Raw genomic sequence first — 15763 nt, forward strand, 5'->3', positions numbered from 1 at the left:
CTGTTTCTAGGAGAGATCTTATTTGTTTATTCACAAGTTATTTAATCGACAGTAACCAAGCAAGATGAAGTAGGTAAAGCAGAGGTCTCATCTCTATGGAAAGGCAAATGGATGGGATAGGCTTTTTACTAATACCATGGATGCTGAGTAGGTATCAGAGCTGGATTTAACTGGAAATTAATAATGTACGTTCTTCAGCTTCTGTGGAACTCTTTGCAAATATTTGTGTGTGAATGTTGGTCATCTCTATAGGATGGTGGGTGCTGTGGAGGGAACGCAGACAACCCAAACTGCTGCATGAACCAGAAGAAAGACCACACAGTAAGTGGGTCCTTCTCTCCCTGGAAATCTGGGGGCCAGTCGCACTTCAAAGGAGCCAGTGGTCTTGCTCCACACTCTTGGCAAGGGTGGCTGGAAGAGGAAACAGTTACCTAAGCCTAGACTGAGAGGGTGGTGACTGTGCACTTTGCTTTGGGTCCTCTGGCAGGACCTTCTGGTTCCTGCATCCAGGAGCTGCCTGGGGGTTGTGAGCGAGCTTTCTTGGACCAAGGGCTGCATTGGTGCTATGGGGCATTTCAACACGGAGATACTGTACCACCTCTGTTCCCTTTCCCAGCAGATCACCCCCTCTCCGTGTTTATTCAACCCAGAGGACTTCATGCCCTTGGATCCTACCCAGGAGCCCATCTTCCCACCCGAGTTACTGGTAGGTGATGCTCCAAGGTAAGGCCCATCGAGGCTCTCTGCCAAAATCCCCTGGAGACCTCTTTATTTCATACCCCCTGGGAACGTTGTCTTCTCCTTGTCCTTCAGGTCTCAGCCTGAATTTGCCTTCCTTTCTCTGACACCCAGGGGTCAAGTCCCTCTTTCATGTGCTCCCACAGGGACCCACATTTCTCTCTTTTTCACACGTGTCACTCTGAGGACAGGAAGTGGATCTCTCTGGTGCCCTGTGTATCTGACGTGCTACAGAAGTATCTGCTGGCCTCCTGGCTAAATCTAATGCATAAGCACCCAAGCAAATAGTCCATTAAACAAACAAACAAACAAACAAACAAACAAACAAAGCTGGATTCAAAATGCCTTCAGCTCTGCTTTAAGGACACCTCTCACACCACCTTTCTTCTCTTGATGAATTAGTTCCTTTGCTCCAACATGTAAGGAGAGGAAAGTGCAGATTTCCCAGAGGCTGTTGGCACATGAGGACTTCCTAAGTTCAAGGGTCAGAGAGAAGGGCTGTGCAGCAGGCAGCCAGCATATCCTCCTCTAGATTGTGCAACCTTGAGACCATCAATGTGATTTAGGGTTTTCTTCCCCAGTATCACCCCTCCCTCATGCACTGGGTCCAGCTCTGCATTGCATTCCCTTTGACCACCCTTCCTTTGCTACCCTGGCTCCACCCACACCTTGTCCGCTCTCCTCCTGGAGACAGTGGGGACAGTCCAGGTTACCTTGTGGCTAGTGACCTTTGGCAGGTCACATGACTTCCTTAGGTTTCTCCCTCATCCGTACAAGAGGCGGTTTACAATGTCTCTTTCACTGAATCTTCGGATGGCTCAGTGAACTAATGTCACTGAGTAAGAGCTGCAACCTAATTTCTGCCTCCATTCATGCAGTTTTCTTCCCTTATCTTTGACAAGTATTTTCATTCTGAAGTCAGTAATAAACAAGTCCACAAAAGAGTTGATCCAATGGTAACCCTGAAGCTAGGGCCATGGGAACGGCGGTGGGAATGGATTGGAGAAAAGGAGATGGCTAATTGGAAAATGGTATTTTCCAGAGGCTGAAGGACACGCCTCAGAAGCAGGTGCGTTTTGAAGGGGAGCGTGTGACCTGGATCCAGGCCTCCACCCTGAAGGAGCTACTGGACCTCAAGGCGCAGCACCCGGAGGCCAAGCTGGTGGTGGGGAACACGGAGATCGGTAAGGACATGGGACGATGCAAAGGCATTTCCTTTTTACCTTTTCCCTCTATTGCCCTGTGGGCGAGGCTGGGAGAGGTGCTGTGTAACTGAGTCTGAGGAATGGGGCCATTCTGTCCATAGAGTTTCTACCTTGATTAGCAGATTTGAAGTTTTTCTCTCAGATAATTTTCCTTTTTCTCTGAATGTTAAATGTTCGTGTCATTATTAGTTATAGCCCAGTGCTAATAATAGCTCAAGTACTGAAATCTGCCCATGCCTAGCTCTGTAACTTGGGCAAGAAACTTAATCTCCCTGTGCCTCTGATTCTTCATCGATAAACAGAAAATCACAGCATCCTCCAGGGCTGCTGTGAGGTTAAATGAGTTAAAATATGTAGTGCTTAGAGAGTTACTGACATACTTTAATGTCCCGTGTTTTCTAATATTGCTCCTACACACACACACACACACACACACACACACACACACACACACCTACACACCTCTAACTTCAGGCTTTCTGTTTCCCTCGAGGCATTGAGATGAAATTTAAGAACAAGCTGTTTCCTGTGATCATCAGCCCAGCCTGGATCCCTGAGCTGAATTTTGTGGAGCGTGGCCCGGAGGGTAAGGGAGGTTCACCGGGGCCCCAGAGGGGCTGGGATGCTGGGATGGGTCCCATTGGGGGGTGGGGGTTCTAGGACAACCTCCCCTTTGGGTCTGGTTGCCACGTGCTTATCCTGAAGCTGCCCTGCACAGGGGGGAAGGGACAACCTTCACCACCTTTCTCCATCATGGTAGGCATCAGTGGGCGAGGGCTGTGAGATCTCCAATAGTATTCTCAATCCTGGCTACACCTTAGAATCACTCACGGGGTCAGGGGCCCGGGGTGGGCAGGTGTGCTTGGGTGCTTTAGAAAAAAATATATTCCAGGACTTTGCCCACAGAAACCTGATTTTATTGAGTGGAGAACGACTGGCTTAGTGAAAGAGCACTCTGGTTGTAGGACAAGAGGCCTGGGGTTGAGTCTGGGATCTTTCAATAGCTGTGTGGTGTTGGGTGAGTCCCTTAACCTCTCTGGGCCAACTTTTCTTCATCGGGTTAAGGATGAGAGTCCTGGTGCAGCCTCACTAGGTTGCTGCGAAGCTTGAGACTGTGTCTGAAAGTGTTTTCTGCGCTGGGCAAGGGATGGCTTATCCTGAGAACGTGTTCCCAGGTATCTCCTTTGGAGCCGCTTGTTCTCTGGACTCTGTGGAAAAGACCCTAAAAGATGCTGTTGCCGAGCTTCCTGCCCACAAGACAGAGGTGTTCAGAGGCGTCCTGGAGCAGCTGCGCTGGTTTGCCGGGAAGCAGGTCAAGTCTGTGGCGGTGAGTCCTGAACAGGGGCCTGGAGGGGATGGGTGCACAGGGGAAAGGGCAACACCAGGAGTCTCACACTTGAATGGGTAGAACTGCCTGAGTGTTTCTTAAAGATGCAGATTCCTGGGCCCTGCCTCCAAGATGCTGGCCTGGAAGGGCTGGGTGGAGCCTGCAGGTGATGCTGATGCAGGTGGTCTGTGGGCCACTCCAGGTGACACTCACTTGGACTCAGTCTTCTCAATGAGGTTGGAGAGATGGGGCCTCCTGCCCACCTCCTTCCCCTTTCTGATTGGCCCAGGCTTTCAGCAGGTGGAGGAGAGATAAGTTAGAGAAAAGCCAAACCAGGGAGGGACACAGCCTTTCTGCCCTGGGGTTAGAACCAGAGGTAGACCCCCTGAGAGGAGGGAGTGCTCCACCTGCTGGCTGTCACAGTCAGCCTTCTGAGTAAACCCCAGACATTCCCACACAGTGCCATTTAAGGCTCATGATTTTTGATGGTGTTGGGAGGAAAGCTCTCCCTTCTATTCTATATTTTTTTTAAATGGTTTTTAAAATTAAAAAAAAGCAAAATAATCCACTCCATTCTCTACACCTTACCCCAAGACCTAACCACTTCTGGGTGTAGATGAGGAGATATAAACAAGCAATCTCTACTGAGGCCCCAGCCCAGTGGGCATCTACTCCCAGGGAGGACTTGTTTTCTTCCTGCAGCTGCTTTCTCACTCTTTCCCGTAGTGAGTACCCTAGGTCTGGTTCCCCCAACATTCTTTGCCAAGTTGCCAGGAAGCTCAGATCCAATTAGAACAAATCATTCTTCCTTAAATCTTTCTCCTCTTTGTCCTTGAACTTTATCTACTATTTCTGCTGTACTATGGCTTCTGTGATAAGCCACCTTAGCCCTTTCAGAAAAAGGTTGGGTGACATGGTGTTGACTTGGGTTAACTGAGGGTGGTGCACTGACTGCTACATTTCAGTGGTGGGCCCCAATGCCAGGCGGTCAGATCTCATGTTTAGCATGATGTTCGATGTTCTGACTGCGGAGCTCTCACTGCACCGGGCTGTGTCTCCAGGAGCTGGAGGTCGGGCCTCCCTCCACAGTTGACATCTGTCATCCTCCTGCACTGTGTTTGGGAGCCAGCTGGGTGAGCATGGGTTTCGGGCTGGGCTCTCACGCACACTCTCTGCTTGTCCTAGTCCATCGGAGGGAACATCATTAACGCCAGCCCCATCTCCGACCTCAACCCGGTGTTCATGGCCAGTGGGGCCAAGATGACCATCGTGTCCAGAGGTGAGCTGCCTCGTGCAGAGGGTCCTGGGGGAGAAAAGCCTCACAAGATGGGTTACTCCTGGAGAGACAGAGCCCAAGGACCTATGACCCCACTGTCCTACGGTTTAGATTCCTGGAAGCTACAAGGGATCACTCATGCTGGGGGCCAGGAGAGCTGGGCCACTTCTTATTAAGAATTCACAGCAGGCTCTGTCCAGATGCCTTACCTAGTGAGATGCTGGAGTCAGAATGCACCAGCTCACCACAGTGGATTGCTGGGTGGTCAGTGTTTGTGAAACATGGCCGTTATCAAAAATTAAGCTATATAAGCGTGCAAGTTATATATCGTAAGACAGATTATATTAATGACACAGGGAACGAACACTCAAAATTCACCACTTGCTAATTATTTTACTTCATTTTACTATTGTCTGTGCTGTTGAGGCTCCTTCCATCTATCTGTCTGCAGTGGAGATGCTATGTAGTGGTGCTAATATGCATCCTTCCTTGTCAGAGGGGCCCCAGTACCTCCCCTGGGTTGATGACTTTCCAGGAGGACGCACAGGCTCAGTGTATAGTCATGCTCATGGCTAAAACTCACTACAGAAGGAGAAATCAGTAAAATCAGCACAGGGAAAGGCACACGGAGCAAAGTCCAGTGGAAATCTGACACAAACTCCCAGGGTCTCCCAGCAGATCATACAGGAGGCACTTGACTCCCCCCACAGCAAGCTCCCTATGAGAAGTGTAGGCGGCGAGAGAACTCGTTAGGGGCTGGCCACACAGGTCTGCCTGGTACATAACAGAATCTAGAGGCCCAGAAGGAAAGCAGGTGTTCTGCATAAACCATGTTGTTTTTACAAACTGTGAGCCATTCTTATCAGGGAATGCTAGGAACCCTCTGCAGACCCACGTACCCAGAGGTCACCAATGGCTCATCTTGTAAACAGGCCTTTCATAGGGCCTGCTGACTCAACTCTGCCACGCTTTTGTCTAGCTCCACATCAGTAATGTCATTCTGGTAGTTTGAAATGGGCTCTGGTGGGAGTATTTATACCATAGCAAACCAAGGTTACACTCCAGCAGCTGATGGTTAACCATTCACCAGCGCACCATTGCTGAAGGATTTCAGATGGAGGGCCTTGACCCCAGCTGAGCCATCCACTCCTTTTGACCTTGGGCATCAGAGACCCAGATGCAGAAGCCCACTGGCGGATTGTCCTGGGCCTTCTCACATCAGTGCCTCTTCATCTTGCCTCTGTACAGGCACCAGGAGAACGGTTCCGATGGACCACACCTTCTTCCCTGCCTACAGAAAGACTCTGCTAAGTCCAGAAGAGATACTGCTTTCCATTGAGATCCCCTATAGCAGAGAGGTAAGATGCTGGGCCCAAATCACTCCTACACCCACCAGGCTCCGGACAAGGAGAGCAGAGTTGGCCTCAGGACCAACCTTAGCATCTCTCAACTCTAACACTGATGCTCTTGTCTCTGAACTTTGCCTTTGACCAGCCGTATTCCTCCCTGGACAATGAGAAGTTTTAGGGTAGGGAGCATACCTCATGGACAGAAGCTAGGTGTGTGATCCTAAGTGAGTCAGTTTACCTTTCTGAGCCCCAGTTTTCTTACCTGTGCAGTGGGCACGATGTTACCTACTGGGAGGGTGATTGTGAGGACTGAAAAATAATTCTGTAGGTTCCTGGTGGAGCCGGTGGAGATCACCAGCTGGTAACTATTAAAATAGCAACACAGTTTAAGGAGCACAACCTGCTGGCGAGTATTCCTCCCCAGGTCAGAGGAGACTCAATTTTGTCAGGTGAAGTGTGGGGCGTGTTTGCTAAGTGAAGAAGCTGCCTGTCAGTCAGACCTTTACCTTGGGCTTAACAAGATGTTTACTCACTGATCTTGCTCTGAGTGGATGAAGGTTCCAGCTTGTTCAGCAGATCAGGGCCCCTCTTGTTCCTTGGGACCTGTGGTGGCTTCAACGCGCGTGACTTTCGCCTCTCTCAGCAGCACATCATTCCATGATGGGCCTTGTAGAAAGTGAGAGGCTGGGGAACCAGCTATAAGGGACCATATTAAGAGTTTTGCACAGCTAGTGTTTGAGTGTTACAAGGTGCGTTTCACCCTGGCTAATTTTAACCTCTTTAATAAAAATGCTGATTAAATTAGAGCAATTACATCCCTGGTTTCTTAATGGTGCTCTAGCTCCTCCTTATAGACCATTTTGAGCAGTGATTCCCAGAGTTTTGTATTTCATAGATCGGTTAAAAAAATGTTAAATTATGCAGTTGGGAAAGGAGGCAAGAATAGGCATAGAACCGTTCAATGTTTATTTTGCCAGACAAGGGACATAAAATATCTCTCCTTAAGGAAAGGACATGTTAACACCCAGGATTAGGAGGAATTTCTCAAGAAGGAACAATTGAGCTGACACTGACATTTCCTGGCAGCCCAGTGAAAACATCACAGGGGACTGGCACAATCCTGGACATGAGCAGCTGGAACCTGTGTCCCAGGACCAAGTTCAAGGACTGGGCTCATGGCCCCAGGGCCTGTCTGACACCAGGAGGTGGAATCAGCTTTAGCATCAGGAGTGGCCTCTATGGCTTCTTCAAACAAAAGCCTGTGGTCATTTCGGACCTCAGCAGTGGGTCTCCTGCTTTCTCCAACAGCCCTTCCCTTACACCTTCCTGTTGGGAGGTGGATCCAAGTTTGTGCTCCCAGGGTGAGTTCGAACCTCAAGCAGAACCTGACACAGAGAGGGCTGGATAGCACAGGGTCCTTACCTGGAAAGCAACTCACGCTTTCCTCCTGTCCCCAAAGACAGAGCTGGCTTAGACCCAGGACATAGGTGATCAAAGCACAGAGACAGCCACTGCCTCATAGGGTGGTTTGTTCTTTCGGCCAGGAGGCCAGATTTCTAAGCACTGCCCATAGGCTTGTGGGAGAGCCGGTTAGGGAGCCAGTGAGGAGGCTGCAAGCTGCAGGCTGTTTCAAACACTTCTGGGCATTTCTCTGTATCTGCTTGAGAGGTAGTCCAGTCAACAGAGGTTTCGGCACAGCCCCTGAGAGGCTGTGTGGTCTGATATTTGTCACCAGAATGAGGAAGGTTCTCGGGCCTGAGGGGTCTTTGAGAAGACTTGGTGAAAACACTCTTACTTCTTTCCACTGTTGGATTGAGAGCACCCGTTCTTCTTTGTCCCTGACTTTGTTTCCTGACTAATAGAGAAAAACCCTGACTCTTCCAGTTTTGGGGAATGCTATCTGGAACTTCTGAAAATGTGATGGTTAGGCCTCAATCATTGATCCCTGTCACCAGCTCCTTGCTGATGTGCCATGGTATTTTCTCCTCACCTTACCTCACCTCACCTCACCTCATATCCCGTGTTTCAGGCTCACCATTTGCAGTCCTTGCAAGACAGGGTGGGAAACTGGTACCTTCCTGTTCTCTTTCAGGGCGAGTTTTTCTCAGCATTTAAGCAGGCCTCCCGGAGAGAAGATGACATAGCCAAGGTGACCTGTGGCATGAGAGTCCTATTCCAGCCAGGAACCACACAGGTGAAGGAGCTGGCCCTTTGCTATGGCGGGATGGCTGACAGAACCATCTCAGCCTTAAAGACTACTCGGAAGCAGCTGTCGAAGTAAGAGCTTACAGCAAAACAGCCCTGCTGCTGATATTTGCTACTGTTCCTCTCCTGTGCCTATAGCAGTATTACTATTGCTGCTACTACTACTATTAACATGGTTATTACTACTGTGATTTACTGCTATTACTAGTAGCATAATGACCAATAGTATTGCTGCTACTGTACTATTACCATTGCTGCTTCTGCTGCTACCATTTTTAACTGCTATTACTAGTACTACACAGCTACAACTATTATTACTACTAGAGGCCCAGTGCACAAAATTCGTGCATGGAGCGGGGAATCCCCTCACCCCAGCCTGCACCCTCTCCAATCCAGGACCCTTTGGGGATGTCTGACTGCTGACTGTCGATCCCTGGGATCAGGCCTAAATAGACAGGCAGACATCCCTCTCACAACCCTGGACTGCTGGCTCCTAATTGCTTACTTGCCTGCCTGCCTAGCTGCCCCCAACTGCTGATCTAGTCGCCACGAACTGCCCCCCTCCCACACCAGCCTTATTCCTCCTACTGCCCACCCCCCACCGGCCTGGTTGCCCCCAACTCCCCCCACTGCCAGCCTGGTCACCCCTCATAGCCTCTCCACCAGCCTGAGCCTGCCTCCTACAGGCCCTGGGTCACCCCTCACTGCCCCCCCACCAGCCCAGTTGCCCCACACAGCCGGCTGTTCAGTTGCTTGGTCATCCCTCACTATCCTTTCTCTGGCATGGTCATGGGCAGCCATGTTATTAGGGAGTGAGGGTTAATTTGCATATTACTTCTTTATTATATAGGATTGTTGCTTCTAGTGCTGTTACTCCTAGTAGTGGTATCACTGCTGTTGTGGTTACTATTTCTTTTACTACTACTATTACTACTAGTGCTTTTGCTATTACGGTTACTACTACTGCTTCTTTTACAACTTCTATATTACTTCCTTTTCTACTACTACTATTACTATTGCTTCTTCCAGTACGACTACTAGCACTGCATCTGCTACTGCTAGTATTACTACTATCAGTATTGTTGCTGCCGCTAATGCTGGTATTGCTATTAATGATATTACTAGTGCTATACTATTACGATGACTACTACTATCACTATAGGTACTATATGAGGGCAACTGAACCAAGCACTTCACTGGCACTGTCCTATGTAATCCTTTCTATACCTGTATGCATAGGTAAATCTTAATGTTGGAGTTTGGTTTCAATTCTTGACTCCAACACTTACCAGATGGGTATAAAATAAGTCACCATGCCTTAGTTTTCTCACTGGCAAAATGAATATAAAAATTTCCCTACTATATATTTTAATTTAAATTTAAAAAGATGTTTCATAAAAAACACCTAGGACAGTGTAAGAACTTAATAGACTTAACTATTGTTTTTGTGGTCTTTTAAAATTGGATCTGTTTTTAGCCGGGACCGGTTTGGCTCAGTGGATAGAGCGTCGGCCTGTGGACTGAAAGGTCCCAGGTTCAATTCTGGTCAAGGGCATGTACATTGGTTGCCGGCACATCCCCAGTGGGGGGTGTGCAGGAGGCAGCTGGTCAATGTTTCTCTCTCATCGACATTTCTAACTCTCTGTCCCTCTCAATTCTTCTCTGTGTAAAATCAATAAAATATATTAAAAAATAATAAAAAAATAAAATTGGATCTGTTTTTAAAGAGGAGAGAGCTGAGGCTCTAGGAAGTAAGCAACTTGCCTAAAGTCACACAGCCATGAGTCTCTGAGCCAGATTTCAAACCGAGATTGACATGATTCTGTGCTCACCGCCTGCACAATGATTCTGGGGGCAGGATGGGAGCGCTCTCTCACACCTGCTCTCCGGCAGTTTCTGGAACGAGAAGCTGCTGCACGAGGTGTGTGCAAGCCTGGCGGAGGAGCTGCATCTGCCCCCTGATGCCCCGGGTGGCATGGTGGACTTCCGGCGCACACTCACCCTCAGCTTCTTCTTCAAGTTCTACCTGACGGTGCTTCAGAAGCTGGGCAAAGAGCACCCAGAAGATGTGAGTATGGAGCCCGGGCAAAGCATGGACTCTCTGCAGCACTTTTGTTTGGGAGTTGGGTAGCTGGTGTGGGTGAGACAGTGCTGTGGACCAGGTTGTGAACTTGCTTCTTTCCTGTGGACATGAAAGGGCAGAGGAGCAAGAACTGGGGACATAGCCCAGGGAGCCACATGGAGATGGGATCCAATGGGTGACTGAGAGGCAGAGCCCTGGGCTGGGAGTCAGGGGCATGGGTTCTTGTTCCATCTGTGTCATTATCTCATGTAGGAACTTACATAGCTCACAACTCCAAGTCTCAGTTATAAAATCTACAAAAGGGGGGTGGGTAGACCAGATGATCCTTTAGCTATACAGCGGATACAACTGTGGTTTGTAGTTGGAATGGGAGTGCAGAGAATGATGAGAATGTGGAGCGTGGAAGAAGAATTCAAAGTGGGGCTTCTCCAGCCACTGCAAGGATGTGCATTCAGGAGAGGGTGCTGGCTGATGTGGACCCAGCTACCAGGATGAGTTCAGCAATAAGCACTTACTTTGCACCTTTTAGACAGTAAGATTGTACTGGGCACCAGGGGGCAGCCGAGGGTGGAGAGAGCATGATCAGTGAAGGCCAGTCTAGCATTATAACTGCTGAGATGGAGCCTGAGGAGCAAAGGGGGGGGGGGGGGGCTTCACAAATGTGGGGACAACAGAGTCAAATTACTCTTTTGAAAATCCTCACGAGGCAATGTTTTCAGATTATATAAGTAATAAAGACTTATTGTAGAAAACTTTAAAAATACAGAATTATATAAAAAAATCACTCTCAAATCCCAGAGAAAATCACTGCTAATAGTTTTGCTGCTGCTTCTGAACTTTCCCCTACATTTATCTGTCCATCTGTCTCATTCTGTTTGTTCTCTCTCTCTCTCTCTCTCTCTCTCTCTCTCTCTCTCTCTCTCTCTCTCTCTCTCTCTCTCTCTCTCTCTCTCTCTCTCTCTCTCTCTCTCTCTCTCTCTCTCTCTCTCCCTCCTTCCTTCTATCCATCAATATATCTATCATCTTAGATCATTTTTATCTGGATATATCATTTCCTATATAAATTTGAGGTCATGCTGCATGCAGTTTTATTTCCCCCTTGAGTCCATTGGGATTATATTATGAACATTTACTATATCGTTAATTATTTCCCACAGAATTGAGGGGGAAAAGAAAGACTTTTTCCAGGAAGGCCGGTAGGAGGATAGCCAACAGAGAGCAGCATGCTTAAAGGCAGGAAGGATGGAAGCCATTAGGTGTGTGGGTGGAAGTACGTGCCACTCATTACACAGGGGGCACGGTGGGGTAGAGAGGCAGAGGCTGTGAGTGAATACTGCGCTCCCAGAGCCCCCGGTCAGATGTTGAGACAGATCCAGCCAGTGTGAGAAGGAGTGTCCAATGAGGAGATGAGGGGAACAGTTGTTACCTTTACCAGTTAGGGGACAACCAAGGTTGGGGTCAATGATGGAAATAGTCAAGGTCACCTTTGTTATCTTGCCTCCACAGAAATGTGGCCAACTGGACCCCACCTTTGCCAGTGCCACCTTCCTCTTTCAGAAAGACCCTCCGGCCAACGTCCAGCTCTTCCAGGTGAGTGGAGACAGTGTATGGCTAACATCAGGGGCCCTTGCAGAGTTCATCAGATGATGCTGACTATCGGCAAATGACTTACTCGAATTGCACGTAGGTGCTGAAAGCTCCGTACTGTTGTGCATAAGTATCCAGGGAAGAAAATGGGAACTATGTTAAGTTAGTGAATCTATTTCCCCCCTTACTCACCTAAATTTCTCTCCTGGGATTACTTTCATCTTCACCTGCTCCTTAAAGGGAAATTTCCCTCCCATTTTATCTTTTCTGGCCCCTCTGTGGGACTAATATGCAGAGTCAGGAGTTCTTTGGATCATGTAAGCAAACAAAACAGAACAACAACAAAACCAACATTCTATCAGCAGAAGTTTTTTGAGAGGTACTGGCGAAAGGGTCAATTTTCCTAGAAACATTTTGGATACTGTGGGCCATTTAGTCTGTGTTGTAACTCCTCAGCTCTGTCATTGTGGCACAGCCAGAGGCAATACGCAGATGAATGTGTAGTGTTCCAATAATACTTTCATTATAAAAACAGGCAGTGGGTCAGATTTGGCCCATGGGCCACAGTGCACCACCCCCTGCACTAGAATGTAGTGTGTGAACTCTGGGGCCCGGCGGCCTGGACTGGATTCCAACTCTGCCATTTCATTACTTTGGAAGCTTAGACAGGATTCTCAATTCCTCTGTCTTTGAGTAAGCCAATTATTCCCACGATCTGGATAGTGATGGTACCTCTTTCATGGCATAGTTTTGAGGATTGAATGTATCTGTAAAAGTAAATAGCTTAGGTAGTTCCCGCATATAGTAAACATTCAATAAATATTGGCCATTACCAGTTTTACTTAAAACATGAAACAGAATTTTATTATGAAATGAACAGATGTTAGAACATTTTGAAAAATTTAGAAAAGACTAAAGAAGAAAATAAAATTCACCCCAAATCTTACCTCTAAGAGAAAAATCATTATTATATTTTTGTATACACACCAATTTTTTGTATATATGCACATGTATATGCTATATTGATAACACATGCTCTTTTTTAAAAATAAATTTTTGTTGTTCAGATTATTACAAATGTGTTCCTCTTCCCCCCCCCCCCCAATTACTCCCCATCTACCAGGATCCCACCCCACCTCTTTCCTTTCCCCATCCCATTGTCCTCATCCATAGGTGCACAGTTTTTGTTCAGTCTCTTCCCGCACCTCCACTCCTCTTTTCCCCGAGAATGGTCAATCCACTCCCCTTCCATACCTCTGATTCTATTATATTCATTAGTTAATATTGTTCATCAGATTTTTTAATTCCCTTGGTTTTTAGATTCACTTGTTGATAGTTACCTATTTGTTGTTCATAATTTTTTCTTTATCTTCTTCCTCTTTCTAAATAACCCCCTTCAGCAATTCATATAATTCTGGTTTGGCGGTGATGAACTCCTTTAGCTTTTTTTTATTTGTGAAGGTCTTTATCTGGCCTTTGATTCTGAGTGATAGCTTTGCTGGGTAGAGTATTTTTGGCTGTAGGTTCTTACTATTCATCACCTTGAATATTTCTTGCCATTCCCGTCTGGCCTTCATGGTTTCTGTTGAGAAATCAGCTGTCATTCGTATGGGTGCTCCTTTATAGGTAACTACCTGCTTTTCTCTTGCTGCTTTTAATATTCTCTCTTTGTCTTTTGTTCTTGGGATGTGTCTTGATGTGTCTTGATGTGATCCTCCTTGGATTGCTTTTGTTTGGGGTTCTGTGTGCTTCCTGGACTTGTAAGTCTATTTCTTTCACCAGGTGGGGGAAGTTTTCTGTCACTATTTCTTCCAGTATTCTTTTGGTATCTTGCTCTCTTTCTTCTTCTGGGATCCCCATAGTTCTGATGTTGGTTTGCTTGAAATTGTCCCAGAGGTTTCTTACACTATCTTCACCTTTCTGGATTCTCTTATCTTTTTGCTTCTGTGGAGGAGTGTCCTCTGGCTCTTTGTATTCTAAATCTTTGTCTTGATTCTTGCGATCTTCCAGTCTGTTTTTAGGACTCTGTGTAATATTTTTTTTTTATTTCAGACAATGTTTTCTTCACTTCTAGTTGATCCCTTATTATTTCTAGTTGCTCCCTTTTCATATCCTCATAGGTCTCATTTATTTTATCGGCCTTTTTAAGGATATTCTTGAATAACCTTATAACTGTAGTTTTGAACTCAATTCCAATCTTTTCTTTTCCTCCATCTTTTTCCTTTGTGTCCTGCCTCTTGCCTGCATTTTAGTTGTTTCCCTGATTTGATGGAATAGTTTTGTGTGCTAGGTATTCTGGCAGAGCCCAGTAGCACAGCCTTCCCAGTTACTGCGATGGACAGTCTTGGTGTAGCACTTTGTGGGCTGTGTGTGCAGTCTTGTTGTTAAGCCTTGCTAATTGTTGGTATCACTGGGAAGCGTTGATCTCCAAGCCAATTGGCTGTGAGGATCAGCAGTGTCTCAGCTAGGAGGGCTTCTGTCCATGCTCTTTTTTTTTTTTAACTATGAAATTCAAATCATTGTTACATATACACATACACAATGCTTTATGCCCTGTTACACTTAACATGCACTTCCTTCCTTCTGATGAAAATTCTTCAAAAGTATGTTTTCACATTTGCATATTATTCATTGTACCCAATCCCCAGTGAAAGGACACTTAGGTTCCCCTCTTATTTATTTATTTATTTTTTTGGTCCTATATGGGGTGAGCCTGTGACCATGATGATGACTTAGTGTGTACATTTTTGTTTCCTTCTCCTGCTCCCCTCCTGCCCCTCTGTTCTCACTCCTTAGGGTTGCTTTGCCACCTGGCCTGAGACTCCCCATAGTTTCCCTGGGCCTGTGAGAGAACAGTGTCTCCTCCCTGACCCTCAAGCTCAGCCTGACTGCTGGCCATGTCATTTCAGGAGGTGCCCAAGGGTCAGTCTGAGGAGGACATGGTGGGCAGGCCTCTGCCCCACCTGGCCTCGGCCATGCAGGCCTCTGGGGAGGCCATGTACTGTGACGACATCCCTCGCTATGAGAATGAGCTGACCCTCCGGCTTGTCACCAGCACCCAGGCACACGCCAAGATCAAGTGAGTGTAGTAAATACACTTGGAAAGGAGGGCGCTGGGAGCGGTACTGAGAGGTTCCCTTGTCAGACCAGAGGGGAAAATGGGGATCATCTTAAAACTACAGCCTGGAGAGGAGCCCTCCTTGGGTCTTACCATGGCATGGATGTGGGAACGGGTCTCCTTGTCATTGGTCTTTCCTCTGCTTGCACTCCTAGCCTAGGGAAAGATTGCAGAAATGAGAAACTCTTCCAGGTCCCTGAAAAAAGTTTGTTTAAGATGATATGGTTGCCAGCCGTGGGCTAAATTCATTTGTCTTTGCACTTGTCTTGAGTCCATATTGAGAATACCATGACTTGCACTGTCTCCACTCAAAACAGCTTTGCTCTCTTCCAGCCGTGTCTGAATGGGTATGGGAGGGTGAGGTGGGGGGCTCTGAGGTAATGCAGTGATGGGGCTCTCCCTGCTGCCAGCACCTGGAAGGGAGTGCAGTGGAGCATAAGTGGACCTGACATTGGTGCTCTTCACAACTCAACCTCAGTCCTATTCTCGCTACACTGCTCTCTGGCTGGGTGGCTTTGGACAAGCTCTTTAATTGTCCTGAGCCTGAGTTCCCCCAAATGTAAAGTGGGGACAATGACAGTGACTTTCTGGGGCTCTGGAGATAATTACCTATTTGAAAAGTGGTTGGTATAGAGCAATTCCCATACCTTTCTCTGAAGTGCCTCTGCTCTATGTCCCCATGGGGTCATGGGCCAGAGTGAGCGGGACACAGTTCAGATTGTTATAACTGATACTCTCCATGCTTTCTCCCTTGGAGGCCTGAATTGTCTAATTATACCCGGTGTGCCCTACCATTCTGGGATAGCTCTGTGAATGTCGGGAGAGAAATTTGTCTGTGTGACGATGCTCAGGTCCATTAGATGAGTACAGCAAGG

At 47.3% G+C, this 15763-nt stretch overlaps 1 protein-coding gene across 3 annotated transcripts in view; it reads left to right on the forward strand.

Moving 5' to 3' along the window:
* The window catches only part of LOC118717142 (xanthine dehydrogenase/oxidase-like), a 32181-nt gene extending 17327 nt beyond the window's left edge, over positions 1-14854 (forward strand). The window contains exons 7-17 of one of the 3 annotated variants that reach the window (XM_045580559.1): positions 253-330; positions 629-706; positions 1781-1922; positions 2437-2529; positions 3119-3270; positions 4456-4549; positions 5795-5904; positions 7988-8172; positions 9994-10168; positions 11690-11773; positions 14680-14854. In XM_045580559.1, coding sequence (XP_045436515.1) covers positions 253-330; positions 629-706; positions 1781-1922; positions 2437-2529; positions 3119-3270; positions 4456-4549; positions 5795-5904; positions 7988-8172; positions 9994-10168; positions 11690-11773; positions 14680-14853 — 1365 coding nt within the window. In that variant the 3' untranslated portion in view covers position 14854. Of the gene's footprint in view, positions 1-252; positions 331-616; positions 707-1780; positions 1923-2436; positions 2530-3118; positions 3271-4455; positions 4550-5794; positions 5905-7987; positions 8173-9993; positions 10169-11689; positions 11774-14679 lie in introns of all 3 variants that reach the window. The other 2 variants (XM_036434851.2, XM_036434850.2) reach the window with 2 other exon arrangements.
* The last annotated feature ends 909 nt before the right edge of the window (positions 14855-15763 follow it).

Source organism: Pipistrellus kuhlii, unplaced genomic scaffold (genome assembly GCF_014108245.1).
Source record: "Pipistrellus kuhlii isolate mPipKuh1 unplaced genomic scaffold, mPipKuh1.p scaffold_m20_p_13, whole genome shotgun sequence".
NCBI classification, from domain to species: domain Eukaryota; kingdom Metazoa; phylum Chordata; class Mammalia; order Chiroptera; family Vespertilionidae; genus Pipistrellus; species Pipistrellus kuhlii.